General features: G+C 41.3%; 2 protein-coding genes across 3 annotated transcripts; one reads left to right on the top strand and one right to left on the bottom strand.

Annotated features, from left to right (window-relative positions):
• Positions 1–826: 826 nt before the first annotated feature.
• Positions 827–6,721, bottom strand: tirap (toll-interleukin 1 receptor (TIR) domain containing adaptor protein). 2 transcript variants are annotated; one of them, XM_030066930.1, is made up of 3 exons: positions 6,589–6,721; positions 2,239–2,868; positions 827–1,708 (listed from the first exon to the last, which is right to left on the bottom strand). In XM_030066930.1, exons 2-3 carry the CDS (start codon positions 2,846–2,848, stop codon positions 1,506–1,508), a joined length of 813 nt encoding a protein of 270 aa, XP_029922790.1. In that variant the 5' UTR covers positions 2,849–2,868; positions 6,589–6,721; the 3' UTR covers positions 827–1,505. The 2 variants fall into 2 exon arrangements, with proteins under 2 accessions (XP_029922790.1, XP_029922789.1); XM_030066929.1 differs by lacking the exon at positions 6,589–6,721 and adding an exon at positions 3,478–3,661.
• srpra (SRP receptor subunit alpha) lies at positions 6,340–21,141 on the top strand. Its single transcript, XM_030066928.1, has 15 exons — positions 6,340–6,470; positions 6,598–6,735; positions 7,056–7,139; positions 8,030–8,193; positions 8,435–8,595; positions 8,858–9,017; positions 10,555–10,705; positions 10,909–11,030; positions 11,182–11,303; positions 11,407–11,493; positions 12,891–13,063; positions 14,653–14,866; positions 18,164–18,327; positions 18,715–18,813; positions 19,612–21,141. The coding sequence occupies exons 2-15, from the start codon at positions 6,613–6,615 to the stop codon at positions 19,738–19,740; spliced, it is 1,953 nt and encodes a 650-aa protein (XP_029922788.1). The 5' UTR covers positions 6,340–6,470; positions 6,598–6,612; the 3' UTR covers positions 19,741–21,141.
• Positions 21,142–21,166: the final 25 nt, after the last annotated feature.

Genomic DNA, 21,166 nt, shown 5'->3' with positions numbered 1-21,166 from the left:
AGATCAAGATAGAGGGCCGGTGACAAATGCCCTTTTTGTGGCAGGCCAACAAATGGATTCTAATCCTTGAAGGGAACAGATGTTCTGTGATGCTTTTATTGTAACAGCAACAAATGCTCCTCTAGATGACGCACAAACTGAGATATTTGAGTGCTTATTCACCACAAAGAAGGTCAATTTCTCCACATCTACCTACTGTAAATCACATTATGTTCAAAAGTAACTGTATTCACACATTAAGGAGGGTGGAACATGAAATTTTCTACTTTAAAGTATGAGACAATGTGATCCTAAGTTGCAGAAATTGATAGACAAAATTGTCTTGTACGGGCTGACAGAGAGATGTGCAAGGACCTCTTTAGATAGATAGATAGATATAGATAGATAGATAGATATTTTAGTAATTAGTAATAGTATAGTATAGTATAGATAGTAATTTTTTTTAAAGCCTAAAATTCAACACAGTCTTTCATATCTAGGTGAAGGATTTTCAACCCCTGATTCATTATATACAATATTTATTATAGCATTTGGACAGAGGAGGTAGACATGGTTAAATGTTGGAAACCCCCTGACACAGGCAGGCCATGTGTCAGCAGCCGGTGCTCACAACATGATGCCAGAACAGAAACCATAGTAGTAGTACAGGCCAGAGCATGGCTAGCTGGTATGCTTTGGACCACCAACAGCATGGAAATGCACTCAGCTGTAGACACCACGGTGGTCTGTACTGGGTGGGGCACTGACTTGTTGTGGGTGAAATTAATCTTTTCTTGCTTCTTTGAACCACCAGCTGGTTTAATTAAAGGAGACCAGGCGATCAAGCTACCTCAAACATTTTATTAGTTTTCTAGTGGGTCATACAGTGAAAGAAAACAGGACGGAAAAGGGCAGGTAAGATGTCGCAACATGAGAGACCCTTGGAAACAGACATGGGAGGTTGGGCTTTAACTGGCAAAAAGGCAAAAGTGTGAATATTCACTGGGTGCTGATGCCTGACTGGCCAAGCTTTCCATGAGCAACTGCTCACTGGCACTACCAAGCAGATAGTATAGGAAACATGCACCACCTAGTGGTACTCATCTGATTTGCAGTATCTCTCATGCTACTGTAGTACGATCTCTCATTCAGTTAAAAGAAAGAACGGACATTTATAATTTATTTTGTCATGGTTTTACTGATTTTAAACTTGGATTCTGCATTGTTACAAGCCTAGGACATAAACACACATTAATTTTCAATCCACATTATAAAACCATGAATGGAGATGATGTTACAATGCTGTGTATCTAGGTCAGCCATAGTTCCCTAGATTGATACAGGAAATAAGCCCCAGTGCTGCCTAGAGCCCCATGTTTCCTGCTCAGTGAATAAAACCCCTGCCACACAGCCATTTCTGCATGTAGTGCCACAAGCAAGAATATTCAGTTTGTGGTCACGTCAGTTCAGTTAAAAGTTGCAGTGTTTTTCCATTAAGAGGCTGGCGCCATATATTTTTTTTTTTACTACTGCTCATGTTGATCCCAACAAACATCCGTGAGTCCTTCATTTGTCGTCTCTATCATCCCAAGTGAAACTGAAGTCCCAGAGGGGTCACATGTCAACTTCTGTTTATTTTCTTGTGAACTGTCTGCTTCACTGAATCTGTTGCTAGAGCTGTCTATGTTGCAATCAAGTGTCTTCTCATTTTTTGCAATGTTTTCCAGGTCTAAAAAGGAAAAACAAAAAGACAAGAGATTGTGAAGGCTGCCCTCAAGAGACTTTTGAATCAGCAAACCTGAAAATTTTCAGCTGAGAAGAAGAAGTGGGCCACTTGTATTACCACAGGTTAAATGCGCATTATGCTAAATTTCTGCAGGTCAGTGAAAATGTGGACTCTTCAGACTCAAATGACAAAAAAGTGGGGTAAGCACAAGGGCTGTGCAGACTTCAGCATTATGTATTTAGTGTTTATTGTATGTTTATTTCATTCCATAGGTCTATTGAAATAGGTAAGGATGTGTCTTACCATTTAAACACTCGATTTAATATTTTGATAATTGAAATTAAGCTTTTTCATTTAAAGGACTGTAGCTTTGTTAAAGTGTATGCAGTCATCAACCCTCAGAAATTTTGCATTATGCGCCTTTAAGAATATAAAAAATTTTTTTAACTGATATCAATATGAAGTTGAGGATAGGATTAGGCTCAGTCTTTGTTAAAGAAGCTTGCTAAAAACAAAAAAATTGTGCAACTCACAGTTCAGGACAGTTTTGCCAACCAGTGTATAGGCTTCTGGGTTCTTGTTCAGGTCAATGTAGTGGAAGAACTTGAGTTCCATGGGATACTGAGTGTGGGACAGGTTCTGGACCAGGGGGATCATCTGATGTGACATAGGCCTCTCGGCTAGAGCCTGGTGTATCATGTACCTGCACCACCCATCCTGCAGGAAGTCAGGTGTGATGAGCAGAACCCTAAAGTGGCTGTTCTGCACAGCCTGGCACAATTCTGAGGGAATGGCACCTCCTGGACTGGCGTCCCGCTGCCATAAAAAGCATCTAAGGCTGTTGGGTGAAGCCTCCAAGAAAGAGACCAGGTGTGCAGCCTTCTCAATGTCACTGTCCACAGAGCTATGGCACACGCACACGTCATATTTTCGGGTCCATCTCACCGGTGACGTTAGGGCAGACTGTGGCTCTGGTGGTTTACTCGACGTTGTGGGAGTCTTCAGCAGATGCAATGATGAGGAGGAGGAGGATATAAATGAAGATGCTGCTGATACACTGCTGATAGAGGTTGTTGTATTTTTTGTCATTTCACACACTTCATGTTGTGGTGGCACGCTCTGCTGGGAGGACACTGCCTTCATCAAGAGTTTATGGAACCAACCTAAATCAAGAGGAAGACAAACTTTATGTATTACTGACTTAAGAATTAAGTCATATTGCTTTCATTAATTGTTTTATCTAGAAAAGGACAACACACAACAGAATATAAGTTTCAAATATAATGTGAGATGATGCACTGTACCAGATTTAGCCAAGCACTAATTTCTATCTGCAGTCCCTGAGCAGATATAAAGACATGAATTCTTCCTCATCACAACATGAGCCTTTATTATAGTAAGTCATAAAACACAGGGCTATGAATCCAGTATGATAAGTCCTCGCTCTTTTGCTGTTGAGTAATAATCACGATCAGTGAAAAAGTATATGTAATAAAATAAAAAATAAAAACAGGTACCACTACAGACTTAGAGTTACTTCATTAAGAGGTGGAAAAGTTGAAAAAATGTTCACAATCAGATTGTCGTTGCAGCTGACACGTTTACTGTGATTGTTTATGCTTGCATGGTCTTTACATAGCTTACTTTTAATTATCATTCAGATATAAAAATATATTCACAAACATCAAAGATTAATGGTGTATTACAAAACTGAAGTGCCTGGTTAGCAAGTTCAGACGTTCATGCCTATGAGAGAAACCTTCTCCACTCACCGGGCATGTTGTTAACATCATTGTCACATCTTTTTAATGCATCTCCAAAACGTGTCCCGTCTTTACACATTTGATGGACTTTTCTTTTTTTTTTTCAAACGGATTTGCTCTGTCCTGTAGACATATCCCTCAGTGATAATGGTTAAAGAAGTAAGAGATACATAATCCAACAAAAGCAACAGCATGCGACCAAGATCGAGCTGAAAATGAATGCACGGAGTCTGTCACTGACTCTGCCAGAAAAAAAGAGGAAGTTCCAAACTGTATATTACTGTTTACTGAAAGTGGAGCCTCAACACATACAGGCAAATTTATGGTGCAAATGACCTCCTTCCCGTCTTAAACTGACCACTAAAACGGCACTGACATCCACAGGAGTCTCAACAAATGAACGACCCAGTAAATGCACAGCCATGGTGAAATTTTGACAAAGAAATCAATCTAAACAGTTTAGATTAATTTCTCACCACACTGGAAATATATTTAGAACTGACAACAGGAAGGAAGCTGTGAGCGGTGGCTGGGAGCCCCCCACTGCTTTGCTTAAATTTACCAGAAGCTCAACAGGACAAAATCCCTGTTTGTAGTCAATGAATAAGAGGTTTAAGTCTAGGTTTAAGTTTGTGTTATGTGCCACATCTTCATGGAGGCCAAGTATCTACAAATGTTACAATTACATGTCAGGATTTTGGCTGATACCCAGTGTCAGGATGACTTGCAATGTGCGCAACAGAATAGGCTTAAATGTCTGTGCCACAAACCAAAAACAAGAAGTGCTAAGGTCAGGTGTCCACTCTCTGGTGACGGCGGAACAATCGATGATGCAAACTTTCACGCATTTAGCATGAGACACGCTGTGATACGTCAAATTTTTAAAAGGTCAGTTCAAGTGCAGCTAGTCCCGGTGTAGAGGTGAGCTCTCTGAGCACACCAGCTATAGGAAATATTATTTTCTCTACAGGATGAGAATGAGAACAGATTGGTTGATCAGCAGTAAGGACATACTCAAGAGGTTAATTCTTACCACTTTATGAGAACAAGGACGAAGTTCCTCAAACAGTGATTCATAAGAACATCCACTCACAGTTATGACCTGACAAATTAGAAATGGGAATCATCTGGGACTGATAAATTATGTTTTTATTCAGCTTTATTGTTTATTCATCAACTCCTTGTAATACTTAAAATTGTTTATTTATTCACTCATTCGTTCATTCACATTATATCTATATCTATCTATATCTGTATTTATATCTATCTGTCCATCAATCTATCTTCCTATCTATATGAAGACATCATCATCATATCGACACACCTCTTAATCACTGAATACAAGTGTTTCATTCAGTCCCATTGCTACAAGTGTATAAAATCAAGCACCTAGTCATGCAGTCTGCCTTTACAAACATTTGTGAAAGAATGGCTCATTCTAAAGAGCTCACTGAATTCAAGTGTGGTATTGTAATAGTAATGTAACAGGAAGCCACTGTTGCAACAAGTCAGTTAGATATTCCACCATCAGCTGTAAGTGGTATTATTGCAAAGTGGAAGCGTTTAGGCACCACAGCAACTCAGCTATGAAGTGGCAGACCACATAAAGTTACAGAGCGGAGTCGCTGAGGGCTGAGGCCCACAGTGCATAAAAGTGGCCAACGCTCTGCTGACTCAATAACTGCACAGCTCCAAACCTCCTCTGGCATTAACATCAGCACAAAAACTGTGTGCCGGGAGCTTCATGGCATGGGTTTCCATGACCGAGCAGGCGCATACAAGCCACACATCACCGAGCACAATGCCATGCGTTGGATAGAACAGTATAAAGCACGCTGCCACTGGACTCTGGAGCGGTGGAAACGTTCTGTGGATTGACGAATCACGCTTCTGGCAGTCTGATGGAGTCTGGATTTGCTGAATGCCAGGAGAACATTCCCTGCATGACTGCATTGTGCCGACTGTAAAGGTTGGTGAAGGAGGGATAATGCTATGGACTTGTTTTTCTGTGGTCGGCCTCGGCCCCTTAGTTCCAGTGAAGGAAAATCTTAATGCTTCAGATTTCCAAGACATTTTGGACAATTCTCTGCTTCCAGCTTTGTGGGAACAGTTTTGGGAAGGCCCTTTTCTGTTCCAGCATGACTGAGCCACAGTGCACAAAGCAAGCTCCATGAAGGCATGGGTGGGTGAGTTTGGTGTGGAAGAATCTGAGTGGCCTGCACAGAGTCCCATCCAACACCTTTGGGATGAACAGAGACAAAGTCAGGCCCACTTGTCCAACATCAGTGTCTGACCTCACAGATGCTCTTCTGGATGAATGAGCAAAAACTCCTACAGACACACTCCAAAATCTGGTAGAAAGCCTTCCCAAAAGAGTGGAAGTTGTTCTAGCTTTAAAGTGTGGACCAACTCCATATTAATGCCGATGGATTTAGAATGGGATGTCATAAAGTAAATATAAGGTGGCCCAAAACTCCATACGGTGCACGGTGCACTCAGAGATCTCCAGTACGTGTGTGAATATGCTACATAAACATCTGGAGTTTCTGGCACCCTTAAAGCCATTGGCACACCAAACATTTCTGTCTGACTCTTGGGATTTTGATTAGTGTGGTAGTGTCTAAATGGTAACCCCAGATTTGCGAAACTCTCCCGTACTGTCACACATGCGCACTTGATCCAGCACTGTAGCACTGACGCTGCAATAAACTTAAAATTAACCTTAAACCTAACCTTAACTTTCACCTTCATCCTAACCCAGAAGAAAGCCTCGACCCTAATCACATTCGTGTCTCGCGAGACTTTGCGAGAGCAAATCTAGGGTTACCACCTCGACAAGCCCTGCCGACGCAGTAACTGCTATTGCACTGCGCAGACGCGAAATGCAGCGGAAGGAAACGTCACTTCCTGGTTCTCCATCTGACGTGTCTGAACAGTTTTACACTAGAAGTGGGCTTTACTCGTGAATGATCTATTGATACATATTTATATATAACTACCTGGTAAGTGTTCACCCTTGAACGTTAGCGAGGCACTTTAAATATTTTCAGTGTCATTAATTGACTGCGCATTTTCAGTCTCACATTGTTACCCGGATCTTTTGTATTTCTTCGGGGTTACCTCGTGCAGATACGTGGTGGCAAGATGCTGGATTTCTTCACCATCTTCAGCAAAGGCGGGATAGTGTTGTGGTGTTTTCAGGGAGCTGGGGTGACTGAGTCCTTCACCGGGCCCGTCAATGCGCTGATCCGCTCTGTGATCCTCCAGGTGAGCCTCAAACGGACAGGTGAAAATCCCGTAACAGCTGTCGTGCGTCTCTCCCAGTTTACAATGGGAGCGTGAGAGGCTACTAATGCTAACGCTAGCCACCGTTAGCCGATTGCGTAATGAACAAAACACTAAACAGAGGGCTTGTTGAAGTGTGAGCGGGTCGAGAAATAATCTCAAAATGTAGGCTCTGCTGTGGTCCGGACCGCCGGGACATTGTTATTGTTGGGACAGGCGGTAAAAGCTGGGAATCTAATGTTTACTAATGTTACTGCCTCCAGCTGGCTTTGACCATAATCAAACATTTGTGATGTTTTCAGGAACGAAGTGGAAACAACACATTCACCCATGAGGCCCTGAGTCTTAAATACAAGCTGGATAATGAGTTTGAGTTGGTTTTTGTGGTAAGTCTTGCAGTCACACACCAAATGAGTTGACATTAGACCAGTATCCATGTACAGAACGATGACAAATTAGATGAAAAAGCAAATTAAGTGTGATGGTGAGGTGGTGGGTCACCATGAGCCACCAGAACAGCTTCGGTGCTCCTTTGCCAACATTTTTACAAGTCTTTGGGACTCTACTGGAGGGCTAAACACCATTCTTCAAGAATTTCCTCAGAGAGTGATGTTACAGTATTATAGCAGGGTCGCGGTGTATAATGCCCCAGTTGGGTGCAAAAACCCACAGGCACTGGTCTACAGAGATGGTGGGAAAAAGTGATGTCTTCGGATGAGTCATCCTTCAGCGTATTCTGGAGAGGTGGGCGAGTGCGTGTGTGGCGTGCACCAAGAGAGCATCACAGGCCTGAATGCTGGACCCCTACAGTGTGGGAGTCTGCTGTCTCAGCTATACTGTGGAGGCATTTTCCACTTGTCCTCTTAGAGGCAAGGCTTGCTGCAAATCAACACTAAGCCATTCCAAATGATCACCTTTATCATAGCTATGGTGGAACATTTCTATCCTGATCGGAGTGGCCTCTTCCGGGATGACAGTGACCCCAACCACAGGACACGGGCTCACTGAATGGGTTGATGAGAATGAAAATTATGTAAATCATTTGTTATGGCCTTTTGCATCATCAGAGCACTAAATGAGGAATCATCTTTTAGAAGAAGGTTCATCCCTCCGCTAGAGTCCCAGAAACTTGTTGAATCTATGCCAAGGTACAGTGAAGTTGTACCAGTGGCTCATGGTGGCCCGACACTTTAATTCCTTTAATTTGTCACCCATTTGTATGTAAAGGAATGACATGTATCCCCACACTCTTCATCTATCTTTGTCTTTTCTCCAGGTGGGTTTTCAAAAGATCTTGACGCTGACGTATGTGGACAAGTTCATAGATGACGTTCAGCTGCATTTCAGGGATCGCTATAAGAATGAACTGGAGCAGAAGGGGGCTCTGAAGCTTCTCAACAACAACTTTGAATTTGAGGATGACTTCAAAACACTTCTTAGGTAGAGAAAGCACAATCAGCAACACACTGCTGACACAAGGTGTTCACTCCGATCACTTTCATGAGGATGATCATAACAAACTGCAGTGATTATATTGTGATAATTACACCAACACATGGCATTGTTCTTAAAACAAATTCACAGCACAAATGATGGGCTGAAGAGGCAAATCGTTGTGATGAAAGGCTGACTTTTTTTTTCATCCTGCCGATGCTAACATAAGCTTCATGTTTTCAACAAGGGATGCGGAGGATAGCAGCAAAGCTCGAGGTCCTGTTTCGATGCGGACTTTTACAGAGTCCCAGAAATCCCAAAAAACTGTGAAGTCAATGATTGAGACGAAGGGTGGGGACAAAGGCAAGGAACAGGGAGGCAAAAAGAATAAGAATGCCAAAAAAGAGGGTAAGCCTGACAGGTAGACATGGTTTCACTTTTCTTTTCTTTTCTTTTCTTTTTTTTTTTGTTCAAGTGAACATAGGTTTGGACAGAGCAAATTTCACATATCAGTAAAAGTACCTTGTTAGAAATTTACTCTGGAGCCAGTGTAACATTATTTCCCTCTGTACCTGTCTTTTGGATCAAGTTCTAATATTGCAGGGTTGTATTGAACATGATGCTGTTATTGTTGCGACTGACTATGATTTCCTATCTTTTGTACTGCCAGCTCCTCTACCTGAGCCTGTTAAAGAGGGTCACGGCAAGGTCTCCACCAGCGAGAAGACAGTGGAGAACGGCAACCAGGGCCTGACCCAAGACGAGATCATGCAGAAGAAGAGAGAAGAATTCTTCCGCAAACGTATGGCGGGAAGTGCTGAGAAAACCAGGTCAGGAAACTGATATTTCATCTAGAATGACTGGGAATTATGGTCTCATTAATATTGACAATAGTAACTTAATCCACACACAAGGGATGCATTAAAAATGTATTTTATTATACACAAACAAATAATCTTTCAATGTGAGTCTTGTAAATTTTCATTTAAAGAAATATGAAGGTGTTTTGTACAAATACATACACATTGGTGCATAAATGTTTTCCCTTTTGCACAAATACATCTTGGAGTGAAAAGCAAATATTCCTCCACACTTCCTGCTTTTGTTAATGTAAAAATGGCCCATGAGCTGTTGAATCTGCATTTGTGGATCAAGTGACACATGCATCCTTTGAGGCGTTTGTGAGTGACTGTAACAGTCATTTATCCATTTGTTTTTGCCTTTGTGTTTGTAATACACTTTTTGTACACTGGGTGGCAGTTACCTATAATGGGATTGCATTTATTCAGGAAGGGTTGCACAGACAGGTGTGCTGCATTTCCTGTGAGGCATACAGTTTTTTTCCAGACTGTGGCCGTGGTGTTTGTAGGTGGTGTAGCAGTGGCTCAGACTAGGTTAGTCTGCTACCCTAATTGATTTATAAATATTTGTAAGCAATAAATGGATCGGCAGAAGCGAAAGTAACCACCTGGTCAGTGTAATTGGTTTGTGCGATACAGTGAGACTTTGCCTTTTGTATTCTGACACAAACTGCGTTTTTGTTGTGAGAACCAAACACAAATAACTGCTCTTACACCGCTGCTAATGCTGCACAAATAGCTACTGATCCACACATACCCATGGCTACTGTTTTATTTTTTTCTAGTTTGAGACTGCCCTTGTGCTGCTTTTTGCACAAATCATATGACCATCTAGTGGAAGATGTCTTGCAGGGCATGCTGCATTTGTCAGTAGATGTGAAACGTTTGTGTGTGGACCAGCATGTATTTGTGCATAGATCTGCAGCGGTTTGAGATTGTGATTCTATAGTTATTTATCTATGGATATTGCAAGAAAAACACAGTTTGTCTCAGAACAAAGGAGCAAAAAAGGCAACATTAAAATATATGTGTTTGTCAAGATTAATGAGACTAATCTTTTTATCCATAGAGAATAAGGAGGTATATAGTCTTATATACACAGTCAAACTTATTACCTTTCCATTATGAGACAGTGTCCCTAAACATTAGGCCAGCCCTGAAACCCTTGAACTTTCAACTTTTGATCCTTTGGATTGTGCATTTGACACTCACTGTTAATCACCGTTTTGGGTAAATTTGGTCAGGATCTCTTTTAGAATCATTAAACATATTTTACTGTAGTATTTTTGTAATTGGATTTGCAAATTTGTTGAATTTGTAGTGACATTTACTTATATTTATATATATTCTTCCTTACAAAATATTAGAAATACAACATAAAACACAAACTTATTTTTTCCATTTTATAACAGCTAAGATGTGTTGTCAAGCACAAAGGGAAGTAGAATGAAATATGGCATGACATGCTTTATTGGTTAATTCTGATACTGTGCCATCTTACTCATAGTAAATCCCCAAAGCCTCAGAAGCCCAAGGAGAAGCAGATGCGTGTCTGGGACATGGCTGGTAGCAGCACCAAGGATCTGGACTACAGCCAGAGAAATGGAAATGGTTCCCATGATTCTGGCAACCAGAGCCAGGATGCACAAATTGACTCGGTATGCACCTGTTAAAAAATACATATATATATTAAGGTCCAGTTACCCCATGCTGTGTCTTGCTGCATGTTTTCATGTTGTTTGATGCGCGTATTGAGCAAAATACTGTAGTTGTCTGTAATTAGCCGTCTCAGCTCAACAGATCGTCTCTGCCACAATAAATAGCTTAAAGCCAAGGCCTCACCGACATGTGTGTGTTTTAGGGGATGCAGCTAAGGCCCATGGTGGGAGACTTGCTGTCTGTGGATTATGAGTCCAGTGAGGAAGAAGAAGAAATAGAGGAGGAAGAGGAGAAGGTGGTAATCACTGACATAAGCAAAAAAGCGTAAGACCCTTTACAGTTTATTTTTTGATTCTTATTTTAAGGTTGAATAGTTTAGATAATGTGCAGTTGTTTTTCCTCCAAATGTTTTGACTCATATTTGCTACAGCACTGTGAACAAACAGCTATATTCATATATTTTAATTCTGCTCAGCCCCAAAAAGGGTGGTGGATTTGGAGGTATGTTTGGGATGCTGAAGGGCCTGGTGGGCTCTAAGAGCCTGACCCAAGAGGACATGGAGCCAGTGCTGGACAAGATGAGAGACCACCTCATCGGTGCGACATCACATCTCTTTCTTTCTCTTGCCACCTGAATTTTACGCATTGTTTTGTAATTGATTCTTTCCTGTTTTCAGTTTTCTCTTGTATTGTCTTGCAGCTAAGAATGTAGCAGCCGACATTGCCTCCCAGCTCTGTGACTCTGTAGCCAAAAAACTGGAGGGCAAAGTCATGGGCACATTCACCAGTAAGTGGCCTTTATCATCTATGGAACTGTGGCACAAACATCAGTACTAATTAAAGTAGGTTCCTCCTGTCAGTGCTAGGCACACAGGGTCTGATTGGAAAAACTTCACTTGTATCAAAATCCTACAGGAGCTCTTTGTCAGAGAGCTCACCAAGATGTTCGAGGCAAAGGAAATTAGTGCTGCAAGTGTACATGTTGAATTAGACATGTTTCACTGAATTTGTGCTATGGGTGTGAATCTTAGGCTTAACAGAGGGTTGCAATTCATAGGATTCGGTTGAGTCACCATCATGTTTCTTTGTTTGTTTGTTTTAGGGGGTCTATTCATCTCATTTCGCCTCTATATTTTTTATTATGGGACTCCACTAAAGTAGCTTTGCATGATTTGTGGTTAAAAAAAATCCTTATCTTACACTTGGCTTTTATGCAGCCCGTCAATTCATCCCCTGTCTGAAACAAACTGCTTTAGCTTCTGTCTCTCTAAGGCCACCCTCCTTAAAAGCCCCCCAAAAGTCCAGCTTATCTAGCTTGCTCCACCACCTCTTTCTCTGTTTCTCCCTCTCTGTTTCTCTCTCACTCACACTCACACTCACATTCACACTGAGTGCACTGAGCTCGCTTATGTGTTCTGCCTGGACCAGATGACCATTTAAGGAAATCCGTTTTGAGCCGACGTCAAAGTAGAAAAACCCGCTGGAAACCTAATATTCAGAGTAGTGTGAAGCATGAGCCTGTTGCACACAGAGATTACTTTTACATATAGTTACCTCATTATTTGAAATTTTGGCCTCGTGTAATATTAACCTTTGATATTGTTACATTTTACGTATGACAGAAAGTAAGGAAAAGGCTCCCTTTAAGAAACATTAATACAGTCCTGTCATCAGTCTCCCTAGAAACATCAAATGACTTCTCCATTAACCGCTGTGTCAGTAACATCAAAACCAGTAATTTCACCACTGAATTCAAAATTACTGTTAACAATCCAAATTAGGCCTCAAACTTAATGCCCTCAGTATCAATTTGGTGTAGCTTTGAAGTTTACCCACGGTCTGGAAATTGTTAGCAACACAGAGATGAAAGATCGGCCCAAGTGTAGCTGCAGTTTATTGGAAATGCTGATGGCTAAAGATCTAGACACTGCTGAGCATGATGTCCTGACATATCAGAATTTATTGTTGAACATCTTGGATGTTTTGTGGCAGGACCAGTTCCTCTAAAATCCATGCCAAGTGTCCACATCGTTTATTACCTTTGTTTTAAAGCACAAAAGATAGTTAAATCAGCACCCACACACAATATGCAGAATAGGAAAGGGATATATAATGTTGGGGAGCAAAAGCCTCGCTTCTCTTATACGTGTGTGTGTGTGTGTGTGTGTGTGTGTGTGCGCGCAGCTGTGGCCTCAACAGTAAAGCAGGCCCTGCAAGATTCCCTGGTGCAGATCCTGCAGCCCAAGCGAAGGGTGGATATCCTGCGAGATGTCCTGGAGGCGCGGAGCCAGCGACGGCCCTTTGTTATCACATTTTGTGGTGTCAATGGGGTTGGCAAGTCCACCAACTTGGCCAAGGTAAGATCCAGCATATTTAGTATGTTATGTACTAGTGTGTTGCCTCAGTACATCATTGATGTGATTAACTGTTGTGGCAGCTAGCAAGCAATACTACCATGGCCCTTGCCACCTCCATTTTGATAATCTATCAGCATCAGCTTGCATCAGCAGGCCTGTCATTGCTCTTTGGCCTCATAATTGAAGATTAGGCATGTATCTGAACCAGTGCAGCCACACAGCTTGTAAAGAAGGCTGTGGTACATAAAGTGCCTGTCACATAAACTTTGATAGAAATTTTAATTATAATAATTCTGTGAAGGTTTCAACTGCTGGGGTCAAATTGACCCCAAACATAAAAGATGTTCGTAAATTTGAACATAGCAGGAGGGTTAAGCACAGAACAGAACTCAATAATGAGTAATTATTTGATGCAATAAACTTGCCTTTGCTCTGAATTTCCTGTTGTGTTATCTTGTACTTTCACGACGGGTATTCAGTGACCAAATTGTCGTCATCTGTCTTCTGACCTCGAATATGGAAGTGCCACTGAAAAGAGAAGGAAAGGATTAACCAGCAGTTATTCAGTAATGATTGCGCAAATTGTAGTTCTGTTAGAATGCGACATCTAGAGTGATACTGCCCTTTGTAGACAGCCACAGTACTTGCTGCTATTTAACCAAGAAATTATATACCATTAAAATATACGCAGTTGGTCTTTGTCACCAGAAGTTACCAGTTACCTTCTGATACAGTTATTTAATTACATAATAATAACTCTTTTGATATCCCTGAATGTAAGGTGCCCCACTTAGCCTCAAACCATTCAGGAAACAAGTTGCTGCTTGATATTAATTGTTCAGTATAAAAAAAAAAAAAAAAAAAACAAATTTAATCAGACTTGTTCCTATTTCAGTTTTAATATAATTAATAACGATTAGAGTTACACTGTTATACCATGTCATCATGGGCTTTTAATTAAAATTTTTATAGTTGATGGCATTCAGCTATGATATGATGCTTTTTGTCTGCTTTTTTATTGGTTGTCTTTGGAAAACCCTTGGCCTGAACTGAATCTAGTGTGACTAATGTTTTAAATGGATTCTGCACAGGAATATATAATGATGATGATGATGATGAGTTTCATATCTTTCGCTTCTTAGTGGTCGAAGTAATATATTCATCAGTTAATTCTCACTATCCTGTTTCAGCTGAGACTTTCTGTGTTTCAAAGACTTAGATAAAGACTCAAATTTAGGAGAAATGCTGATAACTTTTTGGCATGAAAATAGACACATTTGAATATATTCAGTAATGATACTGAGTGGTGCTAAATCTATACAGGGAAAATGTTGTTACAAAAATGTTAATGTGGTGTCAGCATTCAAATGCTTATATCAGTCCAAACCCAGTTACAGCAAAACTGAATTTTCCGTTGATGATTGCACTCAGTACTCTTGGTGTGCTTTTCAAATTTCACGTGAATATTCAATTTGAAATTCAAATACATGGAGAAGTAATTACATTGCCTGACCATGTGATCCAGGTGTTTGTCCTCAGCATGTGCATGTGAACCTAAACCAAACCAAACACCCCTGTGTCTTGTCCAGATCTCCTTCTGGCTGATAGAGAATGGCTTCACTGTGCTGATCGCAGCTTGCGACACCTTCCGTGCCGGGGCAGTGGAGCAGCTTCGAACTCACCAGCGCCGTCTCAACTCTCTACACCCTCCTGAGAAGCACGGTGGACGGCCGGTGGTCCAACTGTATGAGAAAGGATATGGGAAGGATGCTGCGGGAATCGCTATGGAAGCCATTGCCTATGGTAGAATAATATTTCTTCATTTTAACTGATGACATTTGAAGTTAACATGATTATGAAGGATTACAGCCTTAATGAAATGTCCATGAAACATGTCCATGAAACTGCTGCTGTGTCTTAGCAAAATTGCTTTTCTTACTTTTCAAACTACTGAGGAAGAGTGACATTGAAACAAGCCAGTGTGAAATATAACTGAACATCTGCTCTTATTATTATTATTATTATTATTATTGTTGTTGTTGTTGTTGTTATTCTAAGAAATGAGGTTAACATGTGAATCTTGTTGAAAACTTGGCTCACTTGTAGATTACACTTGTAAGTGAAAGTGAGGGAAAGCCCTTGACTTGAAATGGCTCTAATGTGATGAATATTCTCACTGGATTCTGAACAGGGATACATGATGATGATGATGAGCTTCATATATTCTTACTCTTGTTACTATTATAGTAGAACAAGACAGGTCAAAGGCAGATATTTACCCTTTGAGGAAATTGGAGATATGGAGTGTTCAAAACATTAGGGTACTTAAAAAACTGGAAAGCTGTTAATGTTTTGCGTTGTGTTACACAATGCAAAACATTAATTGACATACACAATTTGTGTATGTCAAGTATGTCAAGTTATAGATGACCAATAGATGTGTGCAATACTCCAAAATGATAGAAAATTTTTAGGTTTCACGGTCTCAAACCCCAAACACTTGAACCCTTGGCCCATATATAATTGGGCGGTGTGCGTGTGTGCCTCCATCAACAAGGCACCATTTCAACAGTGCTCCTGTTGATTTTTTTCTGTTGAAATGGTGCCTTCTCTTTTTTTTTTCAGTGTGAATGTGTGCTTCTGGAAACAGCTACATCGCTGACAGAGCGGGATATGAAGTCCCAAATCGGATTTTTCAGGTCTCTGCTCTCTCGCTAGCTAGACTTTAGGCTGCGGTGGAACACCTGACATGCATAGCAACAGTTGCTAAGTGGGAAGCCTGCCGCTGTGGTCCCGTTTCCGATCCAGTTTTCAGTGGCCTAATTCATCCCCCAAGATTGAAAGTCGGTTCCAGTGTTTACAGCCGTCCTTGTAAGGCCACAACACCTCATTTTCCCCGCAAAAGTCTCACTGCCATTAATATCCGAGTATGCACATTAAATATTGCAGAAAGATATTAATTATCGTGGAGGCCACGGTGGTGGTGTGGTAAGCGAGCTCACCTGCGACCCAGGCGTCCCCGGTTCGAGTCCCGCTTAACCGAGCACCACCGTGCCCTAGTGTCCTTGAGCAAGACATTTGGCCCATAGCTCCGTGGTGGCACTGGTATGCCACCATGTCTTTTCTATATATATATATATTGTGTGTGTGATGGTGCGTGCGTGGAAAAAAACATTGGGCATTTTTTCCAACTGATAAACAAACTCAAAGGGATGGAATGTAGGTTTCACCTGTCTGCACTGTCAAGCAAGTAGAGTCGCAGTGCGCCGTTGCTATTCTCGTGTAGCCTATTTAAATTGGCTAAGGTGCGTGCACCTGCTGCCAGGTTTTCGCTCTCTATTCAAAGCCGCCTTGTTACAAAGGTAGTTGAATTCCCAACGATGGGCGCTGCTAGCCAGTCGCACACCATCAGGTCTTGAGAAGGCTGGTGGAGTTTATAACGCATTTATGAGCACTGTCACGCTCACATTTTCCAGTGACCATTGCATATGTGAATGTGGCAAAGGGAAGACATCATCATGCCAGGCTTGATGGACAATTTCCCTTTTAATTTTAACCAAGACGGAATTTATTGGCTTCAAAACTGAGACCAAAAACAAGCAAATAACGAAACACAGGAAACATTGACACATTATGCGTGATCCAGTCGGCTGTTTTTAGCCGATGGATGAAGGACCACGGACAGCTCCGTCCAAAAGTAGGTATTTATTTTTTGGGGTGGGGATACAGTGGCATTCGTACAAAATAAAATGACACCTGTTTAGTCAAAAAATGGCCTCCATAAAAATCAAATGGGGCTAGCCACAATGATGTGGCAGCAATGTATAGTGTAAACACAGTGGCTTTGTCAACTCCCTGCAGGTCAATAATTAGCCTACCTTGTCAGGCTGGACAGCTCCTCGCAGCATTTCCTCAATGCTGTTTAGAGGCTGTTCCTATGGCGGACCTCCTGGGCTTATGAATCAATGAAAGATAGTTTTTTTTTCTGTTGAAATGGTGCCCTCTCCTTTTTTTTTTCAGTGTGAATGTGTGCTTCTGGAAACAGCTACATCGCTGACAGAGCGGGATATGAAGTCCCAAATCGGATTTTTCAGGTCTCTGCTCTCTCGCTAGCTAGACTTTAGGCTGCGGTGGAACACCTGACATGCATAGCAACAGTTGCTAAGTGGGAAGCCTGCCGCTGTGGTCCCGTTTCCGATCCAGTTTTCAGTGGCCTAATTCATCCCCCAAGATTGAAAGTCGGTTCCAGTGTTTACAGGCGTTCTTGTAAGGACGTATATGTGATGCAGTCGGCTGTTTTTAGCCGACGGATCGTGTCGCAGGTAGTGTGTCTTGTATGGCGCTCTCAGTGTCTTCCGCCCAGTCCTTGTGAAAAATATTTTTAAAGTGAGAGTACTGTCTAAAACAGAAGAGCTATGAATAGGGGTAAATTGCCTGTTTATTGAAATCAATATTATTTGCTTAATCACGCGCTCAGATATATTTTTTTGAATACCGTTAATATCAGTAGAGTATTTTCTTGATTATCCAAGAGCACCTTTTCTCTGTATTTTAGCCTTTTTTTTTTCTGAAAGCCAGTATTTTATTTTGGGCTGGTTTAATACAGAAAGACTCCATCATGCAGTCATTTATTCCTCTCACCTGAGGATATGTTGATGTATGCAGACCTACTTTTTGGCGATCTCTCTAAGTTTTTGGTGCTTCTCTTTTATGAGGTATCTTCAACTTTTTCCTGGGTAATAAGGCTCTTAATTTACTCTTTCTTGCTATTTGACCCCAGTCATGGAGATTCATTTTTATACTTTTCCTCTTTCAGCTTGTCACATTGTATTTTGTTTCACAACCTACAAGGGCAAAGCATTTTAGCCACCTATCTGGAGAGATTCACCATTGCATTTGGGCTTTTTAATGGCACTTGGACCTCACCTGTGCTGAAATATCTCTGTCTGTGTCCATATCATAAACTGAAGTTACTTCGCACTATTTGTAAATTTTGGTCTTTCACCCTTTTACATCAAGCTTTAGCCAGTATCATGATATTACTATTGACCACTATGGCAAAGTCACATCTGCACCCTTTCTGTTTTTTTCCCTCTCCAGCTCGCAACCAGGCCTTTGATGTGGTGTTGGTGGACACTGCGGGGCGTATGCAGGATAACGCCCCCCTCATGACAGCACTGGCCAAGCTTATTGCTGTCAACATGCCTGACCTAGTGCTGTTTGTTGGGGAGGCTCTGGTGGGCAACGAGGCTGTTGACCAGCTGGTAAGACCACTGACAGATTCTGGTCCTCAGCTAAGACACTTCACACACTAAGAGGAGACTCTCTGCATAAAAATGTCTTCATTCATATGAGCAGCAGATAAGACTTGTAATGGACAAGTGTTTTAAAGCTGTAATTTAAATTTTAAAAAATTATAACTCTAAATAAGAATGCGCTGTAGAATATTTAAGTGTCCAGCTGAGGTCAGTGTTGCACCACTCTGGCCTTATCTGTTGAATCAGCTGCCTTGTTTCACAGGCTAAGTCAGTTTGCACCGTTTCTAATTTGTGGGATAGAAAAATGTTGGCTTGCCACATCAGGCTCCTGTCATTGACCCCTCTTTCCCCCAAATGGTGAATGAAACCCCTTTGTGTTTCTTGTGTCCTCAGGTGAAGTTCAATCAGGCTCTGGCTGACCATTCCATGTCTGACAAGCCTCGCCTCATCGATGGAATAGTTCTCACCAAGTTTGACACCATAGATGACAAGGTATTCTAACACCTCCATTGAAAAGGTGGCTCTCTCAAAAGGTGTTCCTTCATTTTGCAAAATGTGGGATGTTACAGTATCAGAAGTTTGCTGTGACACCAGTGCCAGTTAAACTCTGCAAATAATGATACCTGGTTTTATACCACAACAAAAATAGAAATCCCATTCAGCACAACCTCTTTTACAAACTCTGTATAAACATTAACAAAATAGACACTTAAAGGCCACACTGATATAAGAACACAGAGTTCCAAGTGCAACATTGTCCAGCAGCCTTTAATTACAAAAACAGAACACCAATTAAATTCTCATATCAAATTGGAGAAATTGTAGGAAATGTCCTGCTGTTAACAGCAAATATGATTATGTGCTCTCATTTTGATTTACTGTCCTGTAAGTGTGACTGCACCTTTAATTGTTGCAGCTGTTTAAACATACAACCTAAGGCTACATTAGAATAAGAGCACTGATTTACAAAGCAAGCTATCATGTTGAGTTGATACTACAGATATTAAAAACACTACCACTGGTATCATTTCAATTCTCAGTTTGGTACTGACTCGGTATCGGAGTCTGGATTTTTATGACATCCCTTGTGAAAACTGTGTAGTGTTGATCATGTGCTCTCACAGATATGCTTACACTAACAGGAAAATACCATTGACTGGAAGTTTAAAGCAGGCAGTTACTGTCAGTGACTGTTTTATGACCTTTTTGCTTGATGTTAATACTTTGCTGTCTGACATGAGTAAGTTATGAAGATAATAAGCATCCATGTGTCTCGTCCCTCCTTCTCAGGTTGGCGCTGCCATCTCCATGACCTACATTACAGGCCAGCCTATCGTGTTTGTGGGCACAGGGCAGACCTACAACGACCTGCGCAGCCTCAACGCCCGCGCTGTGGTCAGTGCCCTGATGAAGGCTTGACCAGCTGCATGTTCTGTTGTTTATTCATCCGCGCAACAAAAGTAACCAGCCAACCTTTGCCATGCTGCTGCGAGATGTTCCAGCCCTGCTAACCTGCGTTTATCCTCCTTCTATCCTGTCCCACCCGGAGTTTGCATTTAACAGACTCAAGTCATACTCAAGCCGTTATTATTCTCCCACTTCCAGGTGAGGACAAATGTGGACTTTGATGAACGAGATAAAAATTGCACCACAAAGCCAGAGGAATCTCCCTCTGCATCATTTGTAATTCTTTGGGCCAAATTGAAAAGTACCTCAGTTGTGCTTGAACTTGAAAAAATGACTCCAAACTCTCCTGAAGTCACTCACAAATGACATTTTAAGACTTCTCGCCAACGGACCTAGGAAATAACTCATCAATCTACTGGTTTACACATGGATGACTTGTCAGAAGTCTCTACCTGGCATTTTGTCAGTCAGTTTCCCCCCCCTTCATGTAAGTGAGGTCAGGTCTTAAAGGCTTGCTGGATGTGACAGTGCAGCAGCTGCCTGTTTCTGAGGAAAGCTTAGTGACCATAGTGCCTATCTATCTCCTATCTCCCTAGTTAACATTGTTACTGCATGGGTGGTCATTCATCAACGACATCGTGGCAGTTCAGGTCAGAAACCACTCCTTCTAATCTAGAGGATCAGTCTGAATAACTCTGTCAGACTTGCTATTAAACAAATGAAATCCTTAAGTTGAAGTAGTTTACCATAGACCACATGTCAGTGTACCAGCACTTGTCAAGTAAGTGGGAAAAGCACTCAGTTATTGTTAGACAAGCAAATGGAAACAGTGCTTCACCTCTTCACGCCTCCTGGTTAAATCTGGAAAGATGTCTGTGCTGCCCATGAGTCATGTGCAAGTAAACAATGGTCTCATTCTTATCAAGGCTGATCCTCTGTAAAATGGAACAGTTCAGCTGTCCTGAATCCAGTATCAGCTGGGGTACTTGAGCTCTGGATGGACTGTTCTCAAAGTCCTCTCACCATATCTCTTCCACCTGATTCACAACTAACATGTTTTTCCTTTAGAAATTGGAGTTTGATCCTTAAGTTTATAGGTCTGGAAGAGCGAAGATGTTTTGCAAATGTATATTTTAGTTCTTACAAGTTGTTCACAGATTTCATAAGACTACACTTGGGATATGTGGTCAGTTGGAAGATCTATGGACACATTATTTATGTTTTGGATTTATTCCCCTTACTTTGATTTACTCTCCATTTGTAAGAGGACAGAAGTCTTAAGTATCCCCCTTTAATTTGTGGTAGTGCAATAAGAGAGAATCAAGAGTTATACAGAAGATTTGTGCTAATTTATGAGAATGTAAACATTTCTAAATAAAGCTGATATATGCTATGACAACTTTGAAGATGAAACTCGTTTTGTCAAATGTTGTGTACA

Source organism: Myripristis murdjan, chromosome 13 (assembly GCF_902150065.1).
Source record: "Myripristis murdjan chromosome 13, fMyrMur1.1, whole genome shotgun sequence".
In the NCBI taxonomy this organism is placed as follows: domain Eukaryota; kingdom Metazoa; phylum Chordata; class Actinopteri; order Holocentriformes; family Holocentridae; genus Myripristis; species Myripristis murdjan.
This window is presented reverse-complemented; position numbering and strand designations above follow the sequence as displayed.

What these genes read in the sequence shown, in the direction of transcription:
- srpra (XM_030066928.1), top strand. Translation starts at nt 6,613, where the DNA reads ATGCTGGATTTCTTCACCATCTTCAGCAAAGGCGGGATAGTGTTGTGG. An exon ending in TAAGAATGCCAAAAAAGAGG is followed by an intron (nt 8,596 to 8,857) that starts GTAAGCCTGACA and finishes TTGTACTGCCAG; the next exon opens with CTCCTCTACCTGAGCCTGTT. An exon ending in ACTGACATAAGCAAAAAAGC is followed by an intron (nt 11,031 to 11,181) that starts GTAAGACCCTTT and finishes AATTCTGCTCAG; the next exon opens with CCCCAAAAAGGGTGGTGGAT.
- tirap (XM_030066929.1), bottom strand. Translation starts at nt 3,547, where the DNA reads ATGTGTAAAGACGGGACACGTTTTGGAGATGCATTAAAAAGATGTGAC. An exon ending in TGATGTTAACAACATGCCCG is followed by an intron (nt 2,869 to 3,477) that starts GTGAGTGGAGAA and finishes CTCTTGATTTAG; the next exon opens with GTTGGTTCCATAAACTCTTG. An exon ending in TGGCAAAACTGTCCTGAACT is followed by an intron (nt 1,709 to 2,238) that starts GTGAGTTGCACA and finishes TTTCCTTTTTAG; the next exon opens with ACCTGGAAAACATTGCAAAA.